The sequence below is a fragment of the Hippopotamus amphibius genome, chromosome 3, assembly GCF_030028045.1.
Source record: "Hippopotamus amphibius kiboko isolate mHipAmp2 chromosome 3, mHipAmp2.hap2, whole genome shotgun sequence".
In the NCBI taxonomy this organism is placed as follows: domain Eukaryota; kingdom Metazoa; phylum Chordata; class Mammalia; order Artiodactyla; family Hippopotamidae; genus Hippopotamus; species Hippopotamus amphibius.
In genome coordinates this window covers 17,442,772-17,467,175 of record NC_080188.1, presented here as the reverse complement: position 1 = coordinate 17,467,175, position 24,404 = coordinate 17,442,772, and the positions used below count along the sequence as shown (strand labels likewise).

Sequence of the window (24,404 nt, the reverse complement as noted above, 5' to 3'; positions counted from 1 at the left end):
ATAAAAAGCCAGTCCCTGTGTTCTCTTAAATAACATTAAAGCAGTTACAAACTCTTAATTTCCTGGCAAGGTTGGTCATGCCCCAAGCTGGACAAATGCATTGAATCCATGCAGGGTGTTTGAAGTGCTTCCATGGTAATCACAAATCCCTCCATTCGGATGAGATAAGTTTTTCCACTTTACCTTTGTAGCATTTTACAGCACCTGCACCCCATCTGGATTATTTTTTGTTATCATCTGGGAAAAAAAGGCATAAAAAGAGAACAGAGTGAATGACATTTCCTTTTCTTTTTTAAATAAAAAGCGTTGGTTTTATTGTAGGAAGATACGTTAGTTCTTTGAAATCAGAATGAAAGGGTTGCACAATTTAATTCTATATAAAGGATTGAATATACAAAATATCCAGTATAAACAGTAGTGTAAAATAAATTGGCAGAAAATTATTCAACCAGTAGCAATAATTAAGACTACCATTTGAAAGATCTTCTATAAACAAAGAATGAAAAATATTGTTATAAGATTTTTACAGCACAGCACTGGATTCCATCCTAATTCCTGTTATACTTCTTCAGTACTAGCGGACCCACATTATTTCCTGTCAATTCATTGTGTTTATTATGTGAACCATCACAGGCAGGAAACCTCTTAGAACGCCAATACCTACAGTAAGCTGCTTTAGTATGACACAGATCTTCAATGTTTATTTCATTCACCACGTTGGGATTTTCCTTTTGTATTTTAAGATTAATCAAGCTATCCTTCTGTTGCTTTTTCTTTGGGAGGAATGGACAAACCGCAAAGTAGTGAAAGTACACCAAGGAAAGGCAATAACAGAAGCCATGCTGAAACCGTGAGCCAGGTGACTCTCTCTTGGGGACTGGGAGCTGCTTAAGATACGCGGGGAGCTGCACCTTCACCAGCATGCTCTCCAGCACCATCCTGGCCCGCGGTACCCGCTCTTCTCCGGGCCCCACCACTATCTCGCGGCGGAGCTGCCGCCCCTGCGCCCAGCGTGCAAGCAGTTAGTGGGCGCTCGTGGCCTGCAGTGGGCCGGTGTGGCAGAATGACATTTTAATAGGAATTAAGTTTGCTTTTTCTTTCTTAGATACTCAAAGTTAGTAGAGTTACAGTTTTTGGCAAAAGGATAACATGTGAGTCAGGGAGGGCACTGGTTACCCGGAATACCTTCACTTATCTAAAATCACCCATGCAGAGTTCTCACACATTTATTGACACCTGTCTCTGTACAAGACCTTTCCCCAACCCTGGAAGTTATATATGTCATCCCCATTTTGCAAATGAAGAAAAATAGGTTGACGAATGCTAGGGAGAGAAGGGTGGGATTGGAAAGGACCTGTGTGTTTTCTCTTCCATTGCCTTCCATGGGGGACATGGACTTAACCAGGGTGCAGCTCCCCCGTGCAGTGGCAGGCGGTGTAAGAGAGTAGAGAGGCTTCCATGCCAGGAGATTAGCTACCCTGTATTAAAGGATGTCAGGATATGACAGCTGATGTGTGTGTTCCATGTTACAGACCTGAGGAGGTTACAGCTGGAGGCATCATCACAAGTTTACTTAGACTAAGGACACGCCCCTTCAGGCTTGCTGGTGACAGATGGACTCTCGTCTGTGCTTCTTTCATTTCCCACCTGCCCTCTGTCCCCTGCCCTTTCTCAAGTTGCTTTTTTTCCTCATGATTGCCCTCTGAATAAAACCTTCTCTTCATGTAAAACTGACCACACTGTTCTGGTCTTTTCTTTGAAAACCCTAAAAACTAGTGTGGAAGAATCTTTAAGTCACCCTCCATCTCTAATGGCGACAACCTTTAAGAAGACAAGCCAGTGACAGAATCTAAAGCTCCAGTCCCTTTGTCTCGGTAAGATGCTGGGGTTGGGGAGAGAGAGGGACCACTCCCTGTCGGCTGTGTCACTGCTTCCTCTGTTCTCTCTCCTTCATTTCAATCATGGATGAATTTCCCAGGATGCTACTTCATAAGCCTTTAAGCACAGAGAAAATGACTGGTGCCTTTTAAGAAGTATAGACTAGTCGGTTGGTTAGAGGAAACTAGATTTACAGCTCATCCCCCTCCCTACCCAAAGATATCCCACATCTACATCCTAATCTCTGGAATTTGTAACTGCTACTTCATACGACCAAAACAAAAATAAAAACAAACAAACAAGTCTTTGCAGGTGTGATTACAGATTTGCGATGGGGAGAGTGCCTGGATTATCTGGTCCCAGCTCTGCCGTGTAACTTTGGGCCTCAGCTATTTCATCTGTAAAAGGGGATAATGGTATATCTACCACATTGCTTTGCTGGGGATTATATGTGTTAAAATTCATAATAAGCATATACTTATTACTCAGCTCTGTCTGGATACAGCATGTTTAAAAAAAAAAAAAAAAGATGGAAGCTTTGCACCTAAGAAAGAAACAATCTAGTTGTCATGACATACCTACACATACAGACAAGAGCATTAACAATACCAAGTAATAATGGTTTCCACAATAAGGGTCAAATGGTATATTTCTCTCAATTGTGACACCAACTGAAAGACACATACCCCAAATGCAACAAGGGTTCCACAGAGAGAGAAATCATTGGTGGCTTAGCCAGCAATATGTGTACAACCTTTTCCTTTTTCAATGCACTCTCAATGAAATTACCCCATTTTCCCAGCCCAGGATTTTGTTTCCAGCCTTCACTCCACATTTACGTCCATTTGCTGCAAATAATTTATATATCATCTGGATACACAAGTTCAAGAGCCCCATGTGTACCTCCTCCCCACCATCAGCCCCTCCCCTCCCCCCTTGCTCCCTCCCCCTCCACAACCTGCTTTAAGATCTGGCCACTTTCCATGCTTGCGGCACCTTTATTTATCTTGGAATCTGTTTTTAAAAAGTCAGGAGGCTAGGAGGCAAGAAAGAGTCAAAGGAAAGAAAAAAAAAGAAAGGGCTTTGGAGTGGTTGAGAGAGGGCAGACTCCAGGTCTTAATAATATAATTGAAGTGGTCATGACATATGAATCATTGAAAAATGTCAGGCAGGTGGGTTTGAGAGTTGTAGGTGAGGAAGGTTTTCTTCCGAAAAAAAGAAAACCAAAGAGGCTTGTCTCGAGTGACACCTTGCTTTCCCAGCGTCTCCAAGGCCGACCAAGGTCATCCTGACCCTGAAGCATCCTCGCCAGCCTGGCTGGCAGTGCCCACCCTCTGCTGCTGTGGCTGTGGCCACACAAGCAATGTGCCCGGAAGTGAGACAACTGCTGAGATTTAAGAGCCCAACTTGAGAGCCTCTGCTCTCAGAGAACGGATATGTGGCTTCTCCCCGACCTGGCCCCACACCTTCCCTGGGAAACCGCAGGATCTGTATTTTTCTTCAAAGCCATGTAATTATAAAAGGGGCTTTGATGACTCTCCCCTCTCAAGTCAAGTTTCCAGTCTCCTCCTCCCCTGCTGCCTTCCTTTGGGGTGCACCCCCTGGGTTTCTACAGACCTGGTCCTGAACCTGAGGGCCATGCTCTGGTCTCTCCCCAACCCGGCCGAGGCAGCCTCTTCCTGGTTCGAGGTCCTGCCCTCTTTCACACCACCCTGTGTTTTCCTTCCCCAGCGACATTCCTTTTCTCAATGAGATAGGATCCCCGCGTCCAAGGTTGGGTGACGGCTGACGTAAAGGGAGGGAACTAACGCCTTTACACGCAACCCCTGCCTGCCCGCGTCTGCGATGATTCTCCCTTATATGATGATTCCCAGCATCAGATCCGATTTGTGCCTCTGTTCATGTGTCACTCCCACACCCACATCTTGCTTTCAGTGAGCTCTCCCATTTCCAGGTGCAAAAAGGAAATACTCCATGGCCCGCGTGAAACATGGACATGCGAAAAAATATATATGCTCTTTGGAAGTAAAACCGAGTTCAAAACGGGCAGTCTGTCTCTTCCTTCCCCCCCCTCACCTGGACAACGGCTGGTTTAAAGGTGAGAACTCCGTTGTCCAGTGCCTTTTATTAGGGAGCAGAATCAGAATTTGCTTTCTCTTTGGAGTAGAGAAGAGCAACAGAGAAGCAAAAGGCAAAGACTTTGCAACCATCATCTGGTTTCCACAGGAGAAAAGCAAACCCGATTAGGATGGTGTGTCCACCCACCACTGGCGCCTGCCTGCTCCTGGAGTCCTTTGTCGGAGGTTGACTCTTGTCCTGTGTTTTGTGTTGAAATTAAACAGTCCTGTGTTTGACGATGGGCATGCTAAGTAAGGCCCCATCAGTCACTAGTCAAGTCTCCTTGCTGGAAAAGCCGGTTTCACAAGGGAGTTAGTGATGGAGGTGGGGAGAAATGGGAAGACTTGGGGGAGGCAGAAGTTTTGCAGCCAGGCAGAGAAATTGACTATCTATAAGGAAGTCAAGGAATATAGAAGAAGGCTCAACCCAGCCGGGAAGGGCTGCCTTTGAGTAGTGATGATCTTAAAGAATGACAGGGACAGGTCAAATGGACACAGGACCAGCTTGTAGGGGTTCTACTGGCCGAATATGCAACCACATGAGCATCACAATAAATACTAATATAAAGGATTATAATCCACTGAATAAAACAAGGATCTATGAATCCTTAGGATATACATCTAAAAAGGCGAAAGCTCTGACTTACACATAGACAGTTAACCAACATACAAGGAATAATGAAACTAGAGAAGTCACCATTTGACAGCCATCACAGTAATACCTGATTTAAGCAAGAATCATCAACAGATGCTGAGACCAGTGGGTGAAAAGTTGAAGAGAATGGGATATTTAGTCTCAAAGTAGCTCCTCATCACATGCTAAGGGTAAAACAGTATCCTTACAGTGGGGAAACCTGGCTCACAGCACCTGAATCAAATAATCAAGGGTAACACATTGTGAGCAACAAGACTCGTCAGCAGCCTTGGATGTGGTGCACTGGGAACTCGGCATCACTGCTGCGATTTTTCTGCCAAAAGAGTAGAATCTGGATTGCAGCAGGAGGCAACATCAGTCAAACCCAAATTAAGGGATATTCTGCAAAACAATGGGACAGTACTCTTTAAAAAAAATGTAACTTTGTGCAAAACAAAGACAGATTCAAGATTAAAGGAGACAGAAGAGACATGACAACCAAACGCAATGCACGGTCTTTTTTTAAGAGGTCATTATTGACACAACTGGTGAAATCTGAATAAGGTCTGTATTAGGCAGTAGTATTAAATCAATGTTAAGGTCCTGATTTTTTTTCACAAAAAATTTGCCATTTTAACCATTTTTATATTTATTTTATTTATTTGGTTGTGTGGGGTCTTAGTTGCAGCATGTGTGCTCCTTAGTTGCAGCCAGTGGGCTCCCTAGTTGTGGCATGTGAACTCTTAGTTGCGGCATGCACGTGGGATCTAGTTCCCCAACCAGGGGTTGAATCCGGGCCCCTGCATTGGGAGAGTGGAGTCCTAACCACTGTGTTACCAGGGAAGTCCCCTAATGTCCTGATTTTGATCATTGTACTGGAGTTATATAAAAGCATGCCCTTGTTCTTAGGAAATTCAGAGTGAAGTATTTAGGACTAGAGGGGCATGGTATCTGTAACTTATTAAAATGATTCAGGAAAAAAATTGTGCATGTATGTGTAGAGAAAGGGAGAAGAATAAAGCAAATGTGGTAAATGTTAACATTTGGGAATGTGAATATATGACGGTCCTTTGTACTTTTCAGTAAGTCTGATATGATGTCAAAATCAAAAGTTAAAAGGAAGTATAAAAGAAGGAAGTTAAAAAAACAAAAAAGAAGCGCTAATCTGATGTTAGTTCTTGTTCTGCTTGTCTCTGGGCAAGGACCTGTTACCTACAGAAAACCACTGCTATTAAACGATTCCCTATAAAGAAGCATATGGAGAAAGGTCTTGGAAAGGAGCTCATCAAAAGCACACTGACCTTTCTGGATTTAGCTGTCATTCTATGTATGTACTAAAGCCAATAGCCAGCCCCAGGCACTAGAACTCTGAAGGCAAAGAAGATGTTTCCTGTCCTTGGGCTGTTCCATCTCAGAGGGGGATGTACAGTCCAGGGATTTGGTGTTCACCAGCTGTCTGCCTCCCTTACTGAACACATGCCCCTCAGAGGCAATGCCTAGCCCAGGGCACCATCCAGCTTGCAAGGAGCACATCACGCCTGTTATTCAAATGAAGGAATGACTGGTGAGTGACAGATGTGAATGAATCAATGGTGAGTATGAGATTTTATAAATTATTCTAGCAGGTCTACCCCTTTCCATGATCACATCTCACTCCATTCAGTGGTCCAAAACCAAAAGCCAAGTGCATGACACAAGCTGAGAGATATGGAAGGGACCGTGGTTCTTCTTCCCAGCTTGGGAATGAGTAATGCAATTCCAAGGCTAAGGATGTCCTGCTTTGAGGGCTCTAGTCAACGAGCTTTCAGAGCAGCTGCTGGCAAGTGGTTTGAGTTGATGGAAGTTGGAGTGCTTGGAAGAGAACAATAAAATTAAACATTTAAATGTCAACTTCGTTTTAAAAAACCAACTTGCCAATGTTTAGAAAACAGTCCAGGATTTCAACTTAATCTGGCCAGCAGGTGAAGTTGTAAAATATGTAGTGAGCCACTTCTGAGTACTGTCTTCTTAGACTCCAGAGGATTGGATAAAAATAACTACCACACACTGAAGAAACCACCAGGTACTTTATAAAAGATATTAAAGACTGCCTGCCCAACTCCACAGACAGTATTGAATCTATAGTGGAGAAAGGACAAGAAGATAATTCTTGACTACTACTCAATCTATTTCCTCAGCAGAATCATATCCTCTTTTCCAGGCAGGCTTTGAGAACCCTCTGGGACAAAATTTTCTGGTATGTTCCCTGTTCTCCTAAAGAGGATGAACTTCGTGATTTTGGAGAACTGGACAGACTATAAGAAGACTGTTATTATCAGCACCATCAAACAGTGCATTTGATGCACTCCCAGTAGCCAATGTGCTACCATATACATGTCAGCATCACCTGCAACCGGGTTTGATGGGATATCTGTGCAGAGGTGTGTTCAGATATCCACCCCGCCACCCCTGCCAAAGGGTTCCCCGGTCAAACAGGTCTGGAAACAGCAGAGATGAAAGAGGAAGACATTCATAGTTATGAAAAAGAACAATTTCACCTTGTTTAACTCAAGTATTTCCCAAAATTATTTGATCACAGAACTTTTTCTCCCCCCATAAAAGATATTAACAATCAGCAGAACTTGCGTTCTGTGAAACTTTGGGAAAAACAGCTGTCATGACAGTCCTAATTATCAGGAGGGTTTTGTGCCCCAAACTAATACTGTCAGGTGGTGGTTGGTGTTTGGGTGAACTCAGCCAGGCAAAGTCCGTGCCAGGTGTAAGGAGTCTACCTTCTAGCAGTGGCTTCATCATCAACCACGTGGATGTGGGAAAGTTGTGTAATCTTCTGATCCCTCAGTTTATCTGCCCAATGAGTCCATGACATCAAAGCTTTCTTCCAAATCTAACAATTGAAATGGTGAATCCGTGAAGGAAGCGTCCTCCCCTCATGACCCTCTGTATCTGACTTGGCTCAAACACGGTTACATCGAACACTGAGACACAGCCAGCACTCATGGGACCCTTTTGCAGGGCGGGAGCCCTGCTCAGTGGAGTGTGAACTACCCCATCCCGATACTGATGGGGTGCGTTTGGGTCCCAAGTCCAAAATCACCCCAACCCATGATCCTGACTAAATGCGCAAAGCTTCCCCTCCTGTTTCCTCCCTTCAGGCCCCGAGCTCTCATCTCATTCCTCAGGTCTGTAGCTCTTTGAAAAGGTCTCCTTGGCTTCTTTGCCAGAGGGTACTGCTTGCTGGCTAATGCCCTGGAGCCTTGAGATGGGGAGAGTGTGTACAACAGCAACTTCCCTGGGAGGGGTGAGGACTCAGGTCAGGGTGACTCAGGGAGGGAGGTGCACCTGCTGGATCTCCTTCACTGGAAGGGGCTGGGGGAGTGTGTGTGTGCGTGTGCGTGTGTGTGTGTGTGTGTGGTGGGGCTGGGGTATGTGTGTGAGGTGGGATGGAATTTATAAGCATTTAAGAAGATTTATCACACCACCAATTCAGCACAGTGGTTAAATGAGTAATTTAGGGTCAGAGTTGTGGGTTCCAATTCTACCCCCACCATTTATTAGCCTTGTGACCTCCAGGCAAATTTCCTAGCCTCTGTGACCTTTAGCTGTCTAATCTGCAAAGTGGGAATGATAACAGTTCCTGCTTACCAGGATTGTTTTGAAAATTAAATGAGATAGAAGCATGTATGGCATTTGCTACAATGTCTGGCATCCTGCCAGTACTTATTAATGATTGCAAGTAGTTAACACTTGAGTTTTTAATATGTATCAAGCACTGTTTTAAGAAGTTTCATGTATTCACTTTTGGACTTCCCTGGTGGCACAGTGGTTTAGAATCCGCCTGCCAGTGATCCCTGGGCCGGGAAGATCCCACATGCCGAGGAGCCACTAAGCCCGTGGGCCACAACTACTGAGCCCATGTGCCATGTGTACTGAAGTGCCTAGAGCTCTCTGCAACAAGAGAAGCCACTGCAATGAGAAGCCCACGCACTGCAATGAAGAGTAGCCCCTGCTCGCGCAGCTAGAGAAAGCCCTCACGCATCAACGAAGACCCAACACAGCCAACAGATAGATAAATAAATAAATACATAAAAAAAAAAAAAGCTTCATGTATTCATTTCAACTTTACAATAATCCTTGAAGGTGGAATCCAGTAATAATAATAATAATATTTACTATTATTGTTATTATTATTATGGCCGTGCTGCGCAGCTTGTGGTATCTTAGTTCCCCGACCAGGGATTGAACCCAGGCCATGGCAGTGAAAGTGCCGAGTCCTAACCACTGGACCACCAGGGAATTCCCTATTATTTTTTTGATTGAAGTAGCGTTGATTTACAATATTACATCCGTTTCAGGTGTACAGCATAGTGATTCAATATTTTATAGATTATACTCATTTAAAGTTATCACACACCCCCTAGAGTAATGGCAATAAAAACAAAAATAAATAAGTGGGACCTAATGAAACTTCAAAGCTTCTGCACAGCAAAGGAAACTATAAGCAAGGCGAAAAGACAACCCGCAGAATGGGAGAAAAGATTTGCAAACGAATCAACAAAGGATTAATCTCCAAAATATATAAACAGTTCATCCAGCTCAATATCAAAAAAACAACCCCAGTCCAAAAATGGGCAGAAGACCTAAATAGGCATTTCTCCAAAGAAGACATACGATGGCCAAGAGGTACGTGAAAAGCTGCTCCACATCACTAATTATTAGAGAAATGCAAATCAAAACTACAATGAGGTATCGCCTCACATCAGTTAGAATGAGCATCATCAGAAAGTCTACAAACAGTAAATGCTGGAGAGGGTGTGGAGAAAAGGCAACGCTCTTGCACTGTTGGTGGGAATGTAAACTGATACAGCCACTATGGAGAACAGTATGGAGATTCCTTGCAAAACTAAAAATCCCATTGCTGGGCATATACTCAGAGACTACCATAATTCAGAAAGACACATGCACCCCAATATCCATTGCAGCACTATTTACAATAGCCAGGACATGGAAGCAACCTAAATGTTCATCCACAGATGAATGGATAAAGAAGATGTGGTACATATATACAATGGAATATTACTTAGCTGTAAACAGCAATGAAACTGGGACATTTGTAGAGACATGGATGGACCTAGAGACTGTCATACAGAGTGAATTGAGTCAGAAAGAGAAAAACAAATTTTGTATATTAACACATATGCGAAATATAGAAAAATGCTACAAATCAACCAGTTTGCAAGGCAGAAATAGAGACCCAGATGTAGAGAACAAACATATGGACACCAAGTGGAGAAAGTGGGGAGGGTTGGGGGGAATGGACTGGGAGACTGGGATACCAAAGTGTACACTCTAAATATATGCAGTTTATTGTCTGTTAACCGTATCTCAATAAAAGTTCTTAAAAAAATAATCACAAAATAATGGTTATATTTTCCTGTGCTGTACAATATATCCTCATTGCTTATCTATTTTATACATCATAGTTTTAATCCCATATCACTGTCTTGCCCCTCCTCCTTCCTTCTCCCCACTGGTAACCACGAGTTTGTTTTCTGTATCTGTGAGTCTGTTTCTGTTTTGCTATATTCATTCATTTGTTTTTATTTTTTAGATTCCACATATATATGATCATTAGGTATTTGTTTTTCTCTGTTTGACTTCTTTCACTAAGCATCATACTCTCTAGGTCCATCCATGTTGTTGTAAATAGCAGAATTTCATTCTTTTTTTATGGCTGAATAATATCCCATTATATATATCACACCTTCTTTATCCATTCATCTGTTGATGGACACTTAGGTTGTTTCCATTTCTTGGCTATTGTAAATAGTGCTGCTGTGAACATTGGAGTGCATGAATCTCTTCAAATTAGTGTTTTCATTTTTTTTTGGTGGGGGATATACATCCTGGAGTGGAATTGCTGGGTCCTATGGTAGCTCTATTTTTAGTTTTTTGAGGATCTTCCATACTGTTTTCCATAGTGGCTGCGCCAATTTACATTCCCACCAACAGTGTACAATGGTTGGGAGTCAGTATATTTTAGATAAGTAAATGGATATAAAAGTTAGAAAGTGGTACGGTGTAGCTATTTTTAATGCTATTGTTATCGTTTTCATTATTATTATTTCCTGATTATATATTACTTATTATATAATATTTACATATTATATATTTCATATTATATTAATATAATACCTCTTGTAGGTTCTGTTGTTTTCTGAGTCTGTTTTCTGCATTACACAATAAGAAGTAGCTTTTGCAAAAGGGAACTGGATCCTCCTGATTGGGGCTCTGATAGAATTCCATAGGTGTGGTTTCACCTATTCGCCACCAGATGGCAGTATATGATGGTTATTTAATTTCAAGGGAGGGACTTGGTATGGAAAAGCCCTCAAACACAGCAGAATTAGGGCACAGTGTGCGTACTTTGCCATGTGGCGACATTGGGGCGTAGGTAACGTGGTAAATATTCAGACAATTATTGTTTAAGTCCTGGTGGCCACGCCACCACCTTATGGCAGGGTTTTCTCCAGCTCTGGCTGGACGTGGGATTTATTCTGTAGCCTGGCCAGACCACGGCGGGGTCAAAAGACTCCTGCAGTTCTACAGACGCCTCTTCACACACATGGGATCTGTCTGTCTGGACCGTAATTCTGTGGAAGAGGCTGTGGGAGGAAGGAGCCTGTAGGGTGTGGAGGGGTTCAGTTTCTCCCACGTCAGCTCTGATGCCGCTGGACCTGCCTGGTTCACTCTTCCTTCCCCATGGCCATCCACGGGCTCGCCCCAGGCCCCCGTGGGCTGCCCAAGGTGTGAGCTGGTCTTGGGGCCCCAGCTTCTGGATGAGGGTGTGTGGCCATGATCTAGGAGGCAAAGATAAGCTATAAAAGAAATGTGGCCCGATTTGAAGGTTTTGGGGGAAGAAGCCCATTAGTTTTAATTTAAAATAAATTCAGAATATTGTATTTGAAAAGGCAAAATTTGCATGAATTATTAGAATTTAACAGAAGGCATACAGAAAATTTCAACTTCTGTTGGTAGCTTGCGGTCAGCCCTCTAGACCATTCCTTCTTCCTTTACCCTTGGTGGGAACTGTTCTAGGAAAAGTTTGAGAAGCTATGCCACTATTCTGTGGACTGTAAATTCCTGGGAGCAGTCTCCAGTCTGGATCAGATGAGATGCAATTCATTATTATTATTATTATTTTAATATTTATTTATTTGGTTGCACTGGGTCTTAGTGTGACAGGCGGGCTCCTTAGTTGCAGCACGTGGGCTCCTTAGTTGTGGCATGTGAACTCTCAGTTGCGGCATGCATGTAGGATCTAGTTCCCTGACCAGGGATCAAACCCAGGCCCCCTGCATTGGGAACATGGAGTCTCATCCACTGTACCACCAGGGAAGTCCCGCAGTTCATTACTGAATAAAGACTAGGGTGTGCGGGTGACGGGGTGGGGATCCTGCTGGGCACACTGAGAGACTGAGGGCACGGGGTCCATAAGGCATCCTCCGGGATCTGTGTGGGGCCCGATAACTTGCATTTCGATCACGCTCCTGGGTGGTGCTAACGCTGCTGTCCGGGGACCACACTTTGAGAGTTACTGCTTTACAGCTTTAAGGAAATGAAGGCAGGCAGGCCTTTTTGTCTTGCTATGTTGCTGGTTGGTCTAGGTGAGCTCTGCGTAAAGGGGAAGGACGAACACCCTAAGAACTCTTGTGGCTTGGGGAGCCCCTGGCAACCACTGAGGTGAGGTGGCTACCAGTGAGGGAGCTACCATTACCACTGGCCCCTTTCGATGATAGACGATATGGCCCCAACAAGTTGGCTGAAACTAGTATCTGCAGTCACTTTTCCCAATTGCATTCCCAATTGGTGCAGTTTTACAATCCTGTTAAGTTTCAAAAATTTTTGTCTGTTTTTCAGAATTTGCTTTTTCACAGTTGTTAATTTATGTTCTTTTATCTTTCTCTATGGGTGTTATAAAATAAACCATATGTCCAATAATATGGGATCAATTTGGACAACCTAAATGTTTACTGACTGAGGAATAGTTGAAACAAACCCAAGCCACTGGGCTGGTGCACTGCCTGCTGCTCTTAGATGGGTGCCTGCCTCCCTCTGCCCACTCCGTTGCTCAGGGCACCATAATGCGAGGAACCCTTGCCCTCTGGATCTGGGTAGGTCCCACCAGTGGAAAGTGATGGCGGAAGACTAGAGGGGGAGGATGGGGGATGTCAGGGTATGTTTCCCTTTTGCTCTACTTTTGACTGCATTCTGTTCATAGTGGCCAAATCTCCTCCACAGCAATAGATGCCCAAGAGCCCCACCCTCCATGGTGCCAGCTAGAACCGTGGTACCTCACCATGGCTCCAGCCATGGCCCCAGCATCTGGTTCTGTGTCTCACCTTGGGGTGGTAATGTCTTCTGCCTTGATCATCTCTGTGTTGCCTCAGCCATCTCATCTGGTTTCCCAGCTCTTCCAACACCCACACAACCCACTGATTATAACGTCCCTCTGTCAGAAAGGAAGAGTTCCCAATCCTGGCTGGACCTTGCCGAATACAAATAATACCCTGGTCAATGGCTTTCCAGCTAAGTTACTAAGTAATATAGAGTAACAGTATTGGACTGTGCCAAAATTGATATTATCTAATGTACAGGTTGCTACTTGTTGCATGCTTGACATGGGGGGAGGTGTCAGTGGTGCCTGGGGAAGGAGCTTTAGCCCCTCCATCACCTCCATCAAGTTCTCTTCCCTTTCCCGCCCAAAATCAGTCTGTTTGCTGTGCAATGTAACTTCCAGACATCTCCTATCTCCCCGTTCAAGCTCTTAAACTCCTCATATATATATATATATTCTAAAACTGCAACTGGACAAAGTATAGGGGACATAGGGACCTTCGAACTATTTTTAGTAATCTCATGAAAGTACTCAACATCATTCATGCGTGTGGGTGACGGCGGCTGATAAATAATTTTCAATGTTCCTCACATCTGCTAAAATACGAAAGGGATTCCCTATTATTCACATGGGCGCTGAGCCGTATTAACCCAGTCCCCATGATCAGTGTAGCGGCAGGAAGTTTATGTTTAATATGCCCCTAAGTCCTTCAGGGAGTCTCTACTTCAACAGTTTAGGACAAATATCTAAAACTCTTAGTGTTGGTAATCCAGGTATCACCATGTGCTTATCAACTGCTTTTGAAGTATGATTTGAGGAAGTCATGCAAATAATCACAGACAGCTCTGAAGTGAAAGAGCCTTACAGAGAGCTCAGCTACTCACACACACGAGCTGACTTACAATGACAGATTGTCATCAATGGTACAGGATTAGGTGTTTACCCTGAATTCCGCTAAAGAATCTTGTTCACTGATGAACCAATATACCATGTCATTGAAAACCAAACCATCATCAGGGATGATGGCCACAGCTCCAAGATGAAGACCCAGCTGAACATGGGGGTAAGCCATGACCTTCTGGGTGGCCTTTCGTTTCTGAGAATATGAACAAGTACACTCTGGAGAATCTTCAGATAATACAAACAGAGTTCATTTGAGAAGAAGGTTTTAAAAATCTGAAGTGAAGATGATGTGTTTTCACTTAACGTGTGCCGTTCTATGTCTTGCTCACGTGGGATTCAGTGGCCCCCTTCCATCATACTCTTGACCACCATAGGAACCATATCATCTGACAAAACACCTCAACTTAACTTGTTGGGCTGATCGTCTTGACTTTAGCTCAAGTTACAGAGGAAGCTCAGTGTCAGCAATCTTCATAGGGAATCTGCTTAAAAACATCTGAGACATACAATGGAGGAAAGGCAGCCTCTTCAATAAGTGGGGCTCGGAAAACTGGACAGCTACATGGAAAAGAATGAAATCAGAACACTCCCTAAAAAAAAAAAAAGAAAAGAAAAGAAAAAAAAGAAAAGAACACTACTCCCTAACACCATACACAAAAATGAACTCAAAATGGATTAAAGACCTAAAGGTAAGGCCAGACACTATGAAACTCCTAGAGGAAAACATAGGAGGAACACTCTTTGACATAAATCACAGCAAGATCTTTTTTGATCCACCTCCTAGAGTAATGGAAATAAAAACAAAAATAAATAAGTGGGACCTAATGAAACTTCAAAGCTTCTGCACAGCAAAGGAAACTATAAGCAAGACGAAAAGACAACCCTCAGAATGGGACAAAATATTTGCAAACGAATCAACAGACAAAGGATTCATCTCCAAAATATATAAACAGTTCATCCAGCTCAATATCAAAAAACAAACAGCCCAATCCAAAAATGGGCAGAAGACCTAAATAGGCATTTCTCCAAAGAAGACATACGGATGGCCAAGAGGCACATGAAAAGCTGCTCCACATCACTAATTATTAGAGAAATGCAAGTCAAAACTACAATGAGGTATCACCTCACACCGGTTAGAATGGGCATCATCAGAAAATCTACAAACAGTAAATGCTGGAGAGGGTGTGGAGAAAAGGCAACGCTCTTGCACTGTTGGTGGGAATGTAAATTGATACAGCCACTATGGAGAACAGTATGGAGATTCCTTGCAAAACTAAAAATAGTTACCATATGACCCAGCAATCCCACTACTGGGCATACACCCAGAGAACACCATAATTCAAAAAGACACATGCACCCCAATGTTCACTGCAGCACTATTTACAATAGCCAGGATATGGAAGCAACCTAAATGCCCATCAACAGATGAATGGATAAAGAAGATGTGGCACACATATACAATGGAATATTACTCAGCTGTAGAAAGGAACAGAATTGGGACATTTGTAGAGACATGGATGGACCTAGAGACTGTCATACAGAGTGAAGTGAGTCAGAAAGAGAAAAACAAATTTCGTATATTAACACATATATGTGGACTATAGAAAAATGATACAAATCAACCAGTTTGCAAGGCAGAAATAGAGACCCAGATGTAGAGAACAAACATATAGACACCAAGTGGGGAAGCGGGGTGGGGGGGGGGGGGTTGGGGAGAAATGAATTGGGAGATTGGGATTGCCATATATACATTACTAATAAGAAAAAAAAATCAAATTGTACACATTAAATACATGCAGTTTATTGTATGTCAATTGTATCTCAATAAAATTCTTTAAAAAACCACAAAACAAAAAACAAAAAAACACCTGAGACACCCTTGCATTAGTGTATGATTGATTTCATTTTTACAGCCATATTAACAAAAGGACTAGTCAAAGAACATGTATAAAATCATACATGGGTCTAGAAGAAGAGGAGGAAGAATTTTAAGATCCAGTACACAGAAGACAGTCTGTCTCTTGTAAATAAGGGAGTGGGCTCTGGAGTCAAAATCTGGATTGGCCTGTTCTAAGCTGGATGATCCTGAGTAAGCTGCTTAACTTCTCTGAATCTCAGCTTTGCCAACCATAAGACAGGGGAAACAGTAACATCTAGTTGTGCAGGGTTCCTCGAGAATCACACGGTTTACACACGTGATGGGCTTAGCAAAGTGTGACTGGCAAGTAGTAGGTTCTTAATAAAATGTGGGCTGCTCTCAACTTCGTGACCATCATCTATGAGAATATTATTTAACCACTGGCCTAGTGACTTTTAGACACTGTGGATAGAAATGGGTGATGTTCTGACCAAATCTTCCCTGGAACCCCATGGGAACTGGGCGTGTCTCCAACACACAGTATGTCTCCAACATTGGGAAGTAGCCTTATCTGGAAGGTGGGAGAAGTCTGGAAGAAACCTGAAGCAATTTAGAAAAAGTTAAGTTCTGGAAATGATGAGAAAGTTGCAGAGGAGGTGATGTGGACAGACAGTCTTGTAAAGCTACAAATAATGATAGCCTTAAAAGCAAGCACAGCTCAAGCCTGGATGCTTGGAACGAACTAGTTCTAGGTAATTCCCAGCATCCTAGGTGCCCAAACCTCAGCAAATCTTAGAGAACATCTGACAACCCCATCCCCTTATTTTATAAATGTACTTCTGGACTCAAGACCAGAAGCATGGACTGGTCAGAGGACAAGAAAAAACAGATTGTCCCATGTTTGTAGAAAACCCTGTACGTGCAGGATTGGGTCCTCAATGTTTCTTTGAAGTACAGTAAAAATAGCTTTTGCACTTGAAAATCTCAGACTGAGATGGTTCTGAGGTCTCCAATATCCCTGAGCACCTAACTGAGGACAACACACTCTGCTAGTAACTAGGACACAAAGAGGTAGAGATCGCTGCTGTTTGTTAAAGGGCTCACCACCCATTCATGCACCAAATATTTCCTGAGCACCTACCATGTACAAGTACCGAACCAGACTCCAGAGAGCTGAAGAGAGTTCACAGTCTAGCAAGGAAGACAGATATATACATACATGACTAACAGAGTGTTAAAAGTATGAGGTTAAACTATGTCATGCAATATGTTACATAAAGCAAGGAAAGCCTGAGGAATCTTGGGAAAATATTGGAGAAGACTTGGGGCCAAAGGCGCTCAGACCATGGGGCTGGTGGTGTTCCGGACCACATTCCAGGGGATGCTATCACTAACACACTCTCTCTTAGGCCCACTCTTTCCTCTCCATGTGCACTGCCCTTGCCTTGTCCTAAAACATGATCACTTCTTTCCTACCTGAATTCCTGCAAAATCCTCTTGTCTCCTGCATCCACCTGTATCTTCTAATATAATACATTTGCCACACGGAAGCCACATGATCTAAGATACAAATCTGAATCTTATCATACCCCCCGGCCTCAAACTTTTCAAAGGTGTCCAAGACCCTCAGGATATTTAATAGCATAGATTAATAAAGATGGTGATAAAAATAGCAAACTTACACAGAGCTTCCTGTGTACGAGGTGTTAACCCACATGATTCATGTGTACAGTCGATCCTCATTGTTTGTGGATTCCATAGTTGTGAATTTATCTATTGGCTAAAATTCAATTGTAAGTCCCAGATTAATACTTGCTGTGCTTTGGAGGTCATTTTGGGGCATGTGCAGAGTGTTGAAAAAATGTTAATTGTTTGAGGTGCACGTTTCTAGCTAAGCTCAAACAAGGTAATACTCAGCCTTCTTGATTCAGCCCCATATTGTAAACTATTCTAAGGGTGAAGACTTAGATGCATCACACTGTTTGTCACATGTTTTAGAACTGTATCCCCTAAACAACAAAAGGAGAAAGGAAATAACAATTCTACTCAAACCTGAATGAGTCAGAGAAAAATAGATTTTGGGGATTGTTCTGTCTACTGGCTTTAATGTTTCACGTAATAGGAACCTGTAGTGGAAGACCAGATAATACAAAATGTAATGGAAAGTGGAAAAAACAGACTTTCTTCCCAAAGTATAAAAAAAAAAAAAGAACAGCTTACCTGTTGTGGAGATTGTCCATGAGGTTTCTCTAGAAGTTTAACTTCTCTTCCTGTAACCAAAAAAAAAAAAAAGTTGAAAGTTGAGGTCTGCAAGTTGCCTCTCTTTCACAGCTACCTTGCATCTTAAAAGTGACAGCAGAAAGCATTTCCGGGGCAGGGGGAGGTGGGGCGGCGAGGAATGGATTTCCTGGCCTGGAACAGTTAGCCCAGGCAGATAAGGGCTTTGAAATTTGCCAGGCCTGAGTTTGCAGCCCAGCTTCTGATACTCAATTAACAATCAATTAACAATTTACCCAAATGTAAGTGTTTCGTCTATAAGAGAAGACTGTAGTGAGATTTAAACGGCACAACAGGAAAGCTGTTTATCACATGCTGGGCATGTTGGAATTGTTCAACAACCAGAAGCTGTTGTTAGTTATTGCTGTTGATAAACATAATGTGACAATACACCTCTTTTCTGATGGGTAAAGTTTCAACTAAGCCAAAAAATAATTCAAGAAATTTACTGCTTGGAGACATATCAAACCATTAAGGTTTCAATGAATACATGCACAATATTTCAATAAAATACTTAATTTAGAAAATAGCTTTGCTTATAATGAAAATAACAATGTACAGAATTTGAGAAAGTAAAGCAAATAGATTTCTACGAACTTCTCTGTGATTATTAGGGTAATTCACTATATATAGACAAAACTTTTTAGAGAAATGCTCTTAGCCCACTCCCAAGTAAATTACATCTTGGGATAATGGATTCTGCCTTAAATTTATCACATAATATTATAGCCATTACATCCTTTTGAAAATACAATTTCATATTCTGTCAGCCATGTCTTCACTCAGTATTACCTCTTACTGTTTAATAATTCCTTAAAATCTAATACATTGCTCAAATGTAACATGATTCTGTTATTCTTGATTTTTACCAAGTACTTATAATTCAACCCAAATATTATTTGAAAAGGAAGACACAAGAAAGACAAAGTCCAGGCCCTCAGGGAGCTAACCATCTATTGGGAAGGGCAAGGAGATGAGAAGAGGTTACAAATCACTAAAATATTAGGCAGGGTACAAATAGTGTCATCCAAGGAACACAAGAGCTGAGGGAGTTCAGGACCGGGAGGTTGTGTCACTGGGCTGACAGCACCTGAACCACACCTCCATAGAAAGATGGGAAGAACCGTGGCAGATGAAAAAACGATGAGGGCGAGGTGATGCGAAGGTCTTTTAGGCAGAGGGAATGTGACGTGGAGGAGTCAGGAAAGGATGGAGTATTATTCAGTCAACAAATAGTTCAGCCCCTGCTGTCTGGAAGGCACCACTAAACTGCAGAGAATGGGACACCATGCTGTGTACCCTGCAGAATGATAGCCCTATGTGCAGAAAGGTGAATATTCTGGGTTGGCTGGTGTTTGAAGAACTTGGACCCCGCCATGTGGTTGGTAGACAGATATTACAACTTTCCTACAAGGTTTCCTACAAGTTGGTTTTGTAGGAAACCAATGGGATGTGGCAATTCAGAGCTACAAGTGAACTTCCTTAGAGTGAGGGATGCTCTTTGAAGAGGGAGCATTTATACTGGGACCCAAAGAATGAGACAGAGCCAGCCATGCAAAGAATAGCTCTCAACAAGCCACCCCCCTTTAAGAAGCCTTAAGTGGCTCTGCATTGCCTACCGATCTTTAATGTCCCTGGCTATGCATTCAAGACCTGCTACAACATGGTACCAATGGCCTTCCTAGATTATCCCCGAAACTCCTCTAGCCACTACTATTTCCAGCCAACCTGGATTTTTCACTGCTTTCTAAACATGCCTATTTACACTTTATTTCTATGCCTTTGCACACAGTATTTCCCCCAGTTGGCATGCCTCTGTGCCCATTGGTATTTTGCAGAATTATATTGATCCTTCAAAACTCCATGAAGATTTTTTAAAAATCCCGCCTAAAGGTAATTACTCCATTCTTCTAATTTCTATAGAATCTTTAACCACGTGGATTACCGTACAGGCACACCTCGTTTTACTGTGCTTTGTAAATATTGTGGGTTTTTGTTTTGTGTTGTTCTTACAAACTGAAGGTCTGTGGTAACCCCACGTCGAGCGAGTCTATCGGCACCATTTTTCTAACAGCATTTGCTCATTTTGAGTCTTTGTGTCACATTTTGGTAATTCTCACAATATTTCAAACGTTTTCATTATTATATTTGTTATGGTGATCTCTGATTAGTGATCTTTGATGTAACTGTTTTGCGGTGCCACAAACTGATGTGAACAGCAAACTTATCTCCCCTTCCCCATCCACTGAGACACAACAATACTGAAATTAGGCCAATTAATAACCCTACAATGGTCCCTAAGTGTTCAAGTGAAAGGAAGAGTCCCACCTCTCTCACTTTAAGTCAAAAGCTGGAAATGATTAAGCTTAGGGATGCAGGCGTGCTGAAAGCTCAGATAAGCTGAAAGCTGGGCTTCTTGCGCCAAACAGCTAGCCAAGTTGTAAATGCAAAGGAAAAGTTCTGAAAGGAAATCAAAAATGCTACTTCAGTGAACACACAGGTGATAAGAAAGTGAAACAGGCTTATTGCTGACATGGAGAAAGTTGTAGTGGTCTGAGCAGAAGATCAAGTTAGCCACAACAATCCCTTAAGCCAAAGCCTAACCCAAGGCAAGGCTCTAATTCTCTTCAATTCTATGAAGGCTGAGAGAGATGAGGAAGCAGTAGAAGAAAAGTTTGAAGCTAGCAGGGGCTGGTTCACGAGGTTTAGGAAAGAAGCCATCTCCATAATAGAAAAGTGCAAGGTGAGGCTGCAAGTTCTGATGTAGAGGCTGCTGCAAGTGACCCAGAAGATCTAGCTAAGATACTTCATGAAGGTGGCCACACTAAACAACCAGATTTTTAATGTAGATGAAACAGCTTTACACTGGAAGAAGATGCCATCTAAGACTTTCACAGCTAAAGAGAAGTCAACGCCTGGCTCCAAAGCTTCAAAGGACAGGCTGCCTCCCTTATTAGGGCCTACTGCAGCTGGTGACTTTAAGTTGAAGCCAATGCTCATTTACCATTCCAAACATCCTAGGGCCCTTAAAAGTTAAGCTCTATCTACTTTGCCTGTGCTCTATACATAGAACAACAAAGCCTGGATGCCAGCACATCTGTTTCCAATATGGTTTGCTGACTATCTTAAGCCCACTGTTGAGACCTGCTGCTCAGAAAAAAAGATTCCTTTCAAAACATTATTATTCACTGACAATGCACCTGGTCACCCAAGAGCTTTGATGGAGATGTACAATGAGATTGATGTTGTTTTCATGTCTGCTAACACAACATCCGTTCTGCAGCCCATGGATCAGAAAGTAATTTCAAATTTCTAGTCTTATTATTTAAGAAATATGTTTTGAAAGGCTATAACTACCATACACAGTGATTGCTCTGGTAGATCTGGGCACAGTCAATTGAAAAGTCTGGGAAGGATTCACCATTCTAGATGCCATTGAGAACATCTGTGATCCATGGGAAGTTGTCAAAATATCAACAAACACAGGAATGCGGAAAAAGCAGATCCCAACCCTCGTGGATGACTTTGAGGAGTTCAAGACTTCAGTGGAGGAGAGAGTGCAGAGAAAAGGGAACTCTCCTACACTGTTGGTGGGAACATAAATTGGTGGAGCCATTATAGAGAACAGTATGGAGGTTCCTTAAAAACCAAAAATAGAACTACCATATGATTCAGCAATTCCACTCCTAGGCATATATATCTAGAGAATACTCTAACTCAAAAAGATACATGCACCCCAATGTTCACAGGGGCACCATTTACAATAGCTAAGGCATGGAAGCAAACTAAATGTCCATTGGCAGAGGAATGGATAAAGAAGATGCAGCAACATGGATGGACTTAGAGATTATCACACTAAGTGAAGTAAGCCAGACAAAGACAAATATCATATATCACTTACATGTGAAATCTGAAAAAAAAGTGATACAAATGAACTTATTTACAAAACAGAAAATGACTCACAGACAGGAAACAAACCAAAGGAGAAAGGAAGGGGAAGGATAAATTAGGATTTGGGGATGAACAGATACACACTACCATATAAAACAAATAAACAACAATGACCTACTGTAGAGCACAGGGAACTATATTCAATGTCTTGTAATAACCTATCATGGAGAAGAATCTAAAAAAGAATATATATACACATATGTATAACTGAATTACTTTACTGTATACCTGAAACATTGTAAATCAACTATACTTCAATAAAAAAATAATCAGAGAACGACAATAAAAAGTTTTTGGAAATTAAAACAAGACAGCAAAAGTGAATATTTCAATGGAAAGTCTAGAACAGAAACATGAAGAAATCTCATATAAATTTGTAAAAGAGGTAAAGACAAAGAATTATACAGAATTGAGGTAAAAGTGAAGCTCCTACAGGCTTGTAGAAAAAAAAAACCAATCATATACAAAGAGCTGGGGATCAGCATGGTTTTAGACTTCTTAAACACACACACACACACACACACACACACACACTATTCTAAACGTGGCCAAACTACCAACGAAGTGAGAGGGTACGATAAAGACATTTTCAGATAAGAAAGGTCTCAAAAATTTTACCATTCATATACCTTCCCCTCCTGGGAAGGAGGCTATTAGAAGATGTAACAAACAAATGAGGTAGTAAATCAAGAGGGGAAGTCAAGGAATACAGGAAACAGGGCATTAAACACAGGAGAGAGATGAAAGTCACCCCCAGGATGACAGTGATGGAAGATTCCAGAATGCCAACAATGTATACAGCCCGGAGGACAGCTCATTCCGACTGGAGAAGGTAAGAAGCCTCTGGGCAGTTTTCTCTGAAGAGATGGAATTCATAGAAGCACTGAAGTGTCCCAAAGAGAAAGATATATACAATGGGAACGAATTTGGGGTCAAATCCATGGTAAGAATGCAGAATACTGAACAAATGAAAAAAATGAGCCATTTGCTACCTCCAGAGAAAAAGCTGTGCAGGAAAGGAAATATAATTCTCTACCTGGCTTAGCTGTGAACAGCATTTACGTAGTTACAATAAATACTAGTTTTTCTTCTAAAACTGGAGGTGGGGTTCAGTAGGGAGTGGGAACATTTCTTACGTGTGGTGGGGCAGGGAGTGAAAGCTGAACCATCTTCTTCCATAGTGGAAGAGAAATGTCTAAAATTGAAAAAAAAATCAAGAAATGGTACTAGAAACATTCACTTAGGGAAAATGAGGCAAATAACAAAAATAATCAGCCAAAGAAGTGATTTCCTTTGAGGAAAGAAAGATGTGCTCACAAGTGAGCAGTCTAGGCTTCGTCTAAAAATTTGGGAACAAATTTAGTCCTAAGAGCAGTCATGAGAAAGGGCAAACTAGATGGCAGTGGGCAATAATAATGATGCTTCTGAAAAAGGCTGATTCCCATCCGTTTATTTAACCTACATTAATTATTTAATGCCTAGGACTGTGGGCCAGGTCATGTGCTAATAATAGACGATCTAGCAGGATGAACAGCTTACAACCTGGGGAGGTGGGTGAAACAAAAATAATTATGATCCAGTGATATAACAGAGCTTATAGGCAAAGCATCATGAAAATGTGGGGACCAACCTGTCAGAATATTCTAGAGCCACACAGTCCCATACGGTAACTACTAGCCATGTGTGACTATTTAAATTACTAAAACTTAAATATGTTAAAAGTTCAGTTCCTTGGTTACACCAGCCAGCCACATTTCAAGCGTTTGAAAGCCATGTGTGGCTAGTGGCTATCGTATCAGACAGTGTAGACATAGAGCATTTTTCTCAACGCAGAAAGTTCTATTAGATGGTGCTGGTCTACAGGTTCTTACATGGTGATTTTTATACTGCTTTCAAGTTCATCAGACCCCTGAAGGGATCACATTCCATAGGGCTATTAGTAAGTAGAGCCTTGCTGAGTTTGATATTTAACTAGCTATCTGTACACGGAGTGGAATTTTTACTCTAAGTTTAGTTTTCAGTTGGAGCCATGACTGGAGCTGCAAAGGGATTTTTTTTTTTTTTTTAGCTCTTTATTGGAATATAATTGCTTTACACTCTTGTACCAGCTTTTGAGGTACACCAAAGTGAATCAGCTGTATTTATACATATATCCCCATATCCCCTTCCTCCCACGACTCCCTCCCACCCTCCCTGTCCTGGCCCTTTAAGGCATCACCCATCATGGAGTTGATCGCCGAAAGGGGTATTTCTTACATGTCCTGATACTGTTTGACCACAGATGTTGGGGGCAAATGCTGCTGGTGACTAACAGTCTTTGAGTCTTTGGGAAAGCACTTTTGTGTAGTGGGAAGGGGAGCGTTCTGGAGAACTCAGAAACTCCTGAGTTTG

At 42.1% G+C, this 24,404-nt stretch overlaps 1 protein-coding gene and 1 pseudogene across 4 annotated transcripts in view; both read right to left on the bottom strand.

Annotated features, from left to right (window-relative positions):
• Positions 1-24,404, bottom strand: part of C3H4orf19 (chromosome 3 C4orf19 homolog) — an 83,911-nt gene that overhangs the window by 2,679 nt on the left and 56,828 nt on the right. For all 4 annotated transcript variants that reach the window (XM_057730114.1, XM_057730115.1, XM_057730117.1 and 1 more), the window contains 2 exons: positions 18,006-18,055; positions 184-237 (listed from right to left, as the gene is read on the bottom strand). In XM_057730114.1, coding sequence (XP_057586097.1) covers positions 184-215 — 32 coding nt within the window. In that variant the 5' untranslated portion in view covers positions 216-237; positions 18,006-18,055. The remainder of the gene's footprint in view (positions 1-183; positions 238-18,005; positions 18,056-24,404) is intronic.
• LOC130848408 (CDGSH iron-sulfur domain-containing protein 2-like) lies at positions 549-959 on the bottom strand (annotated as a pseudogene).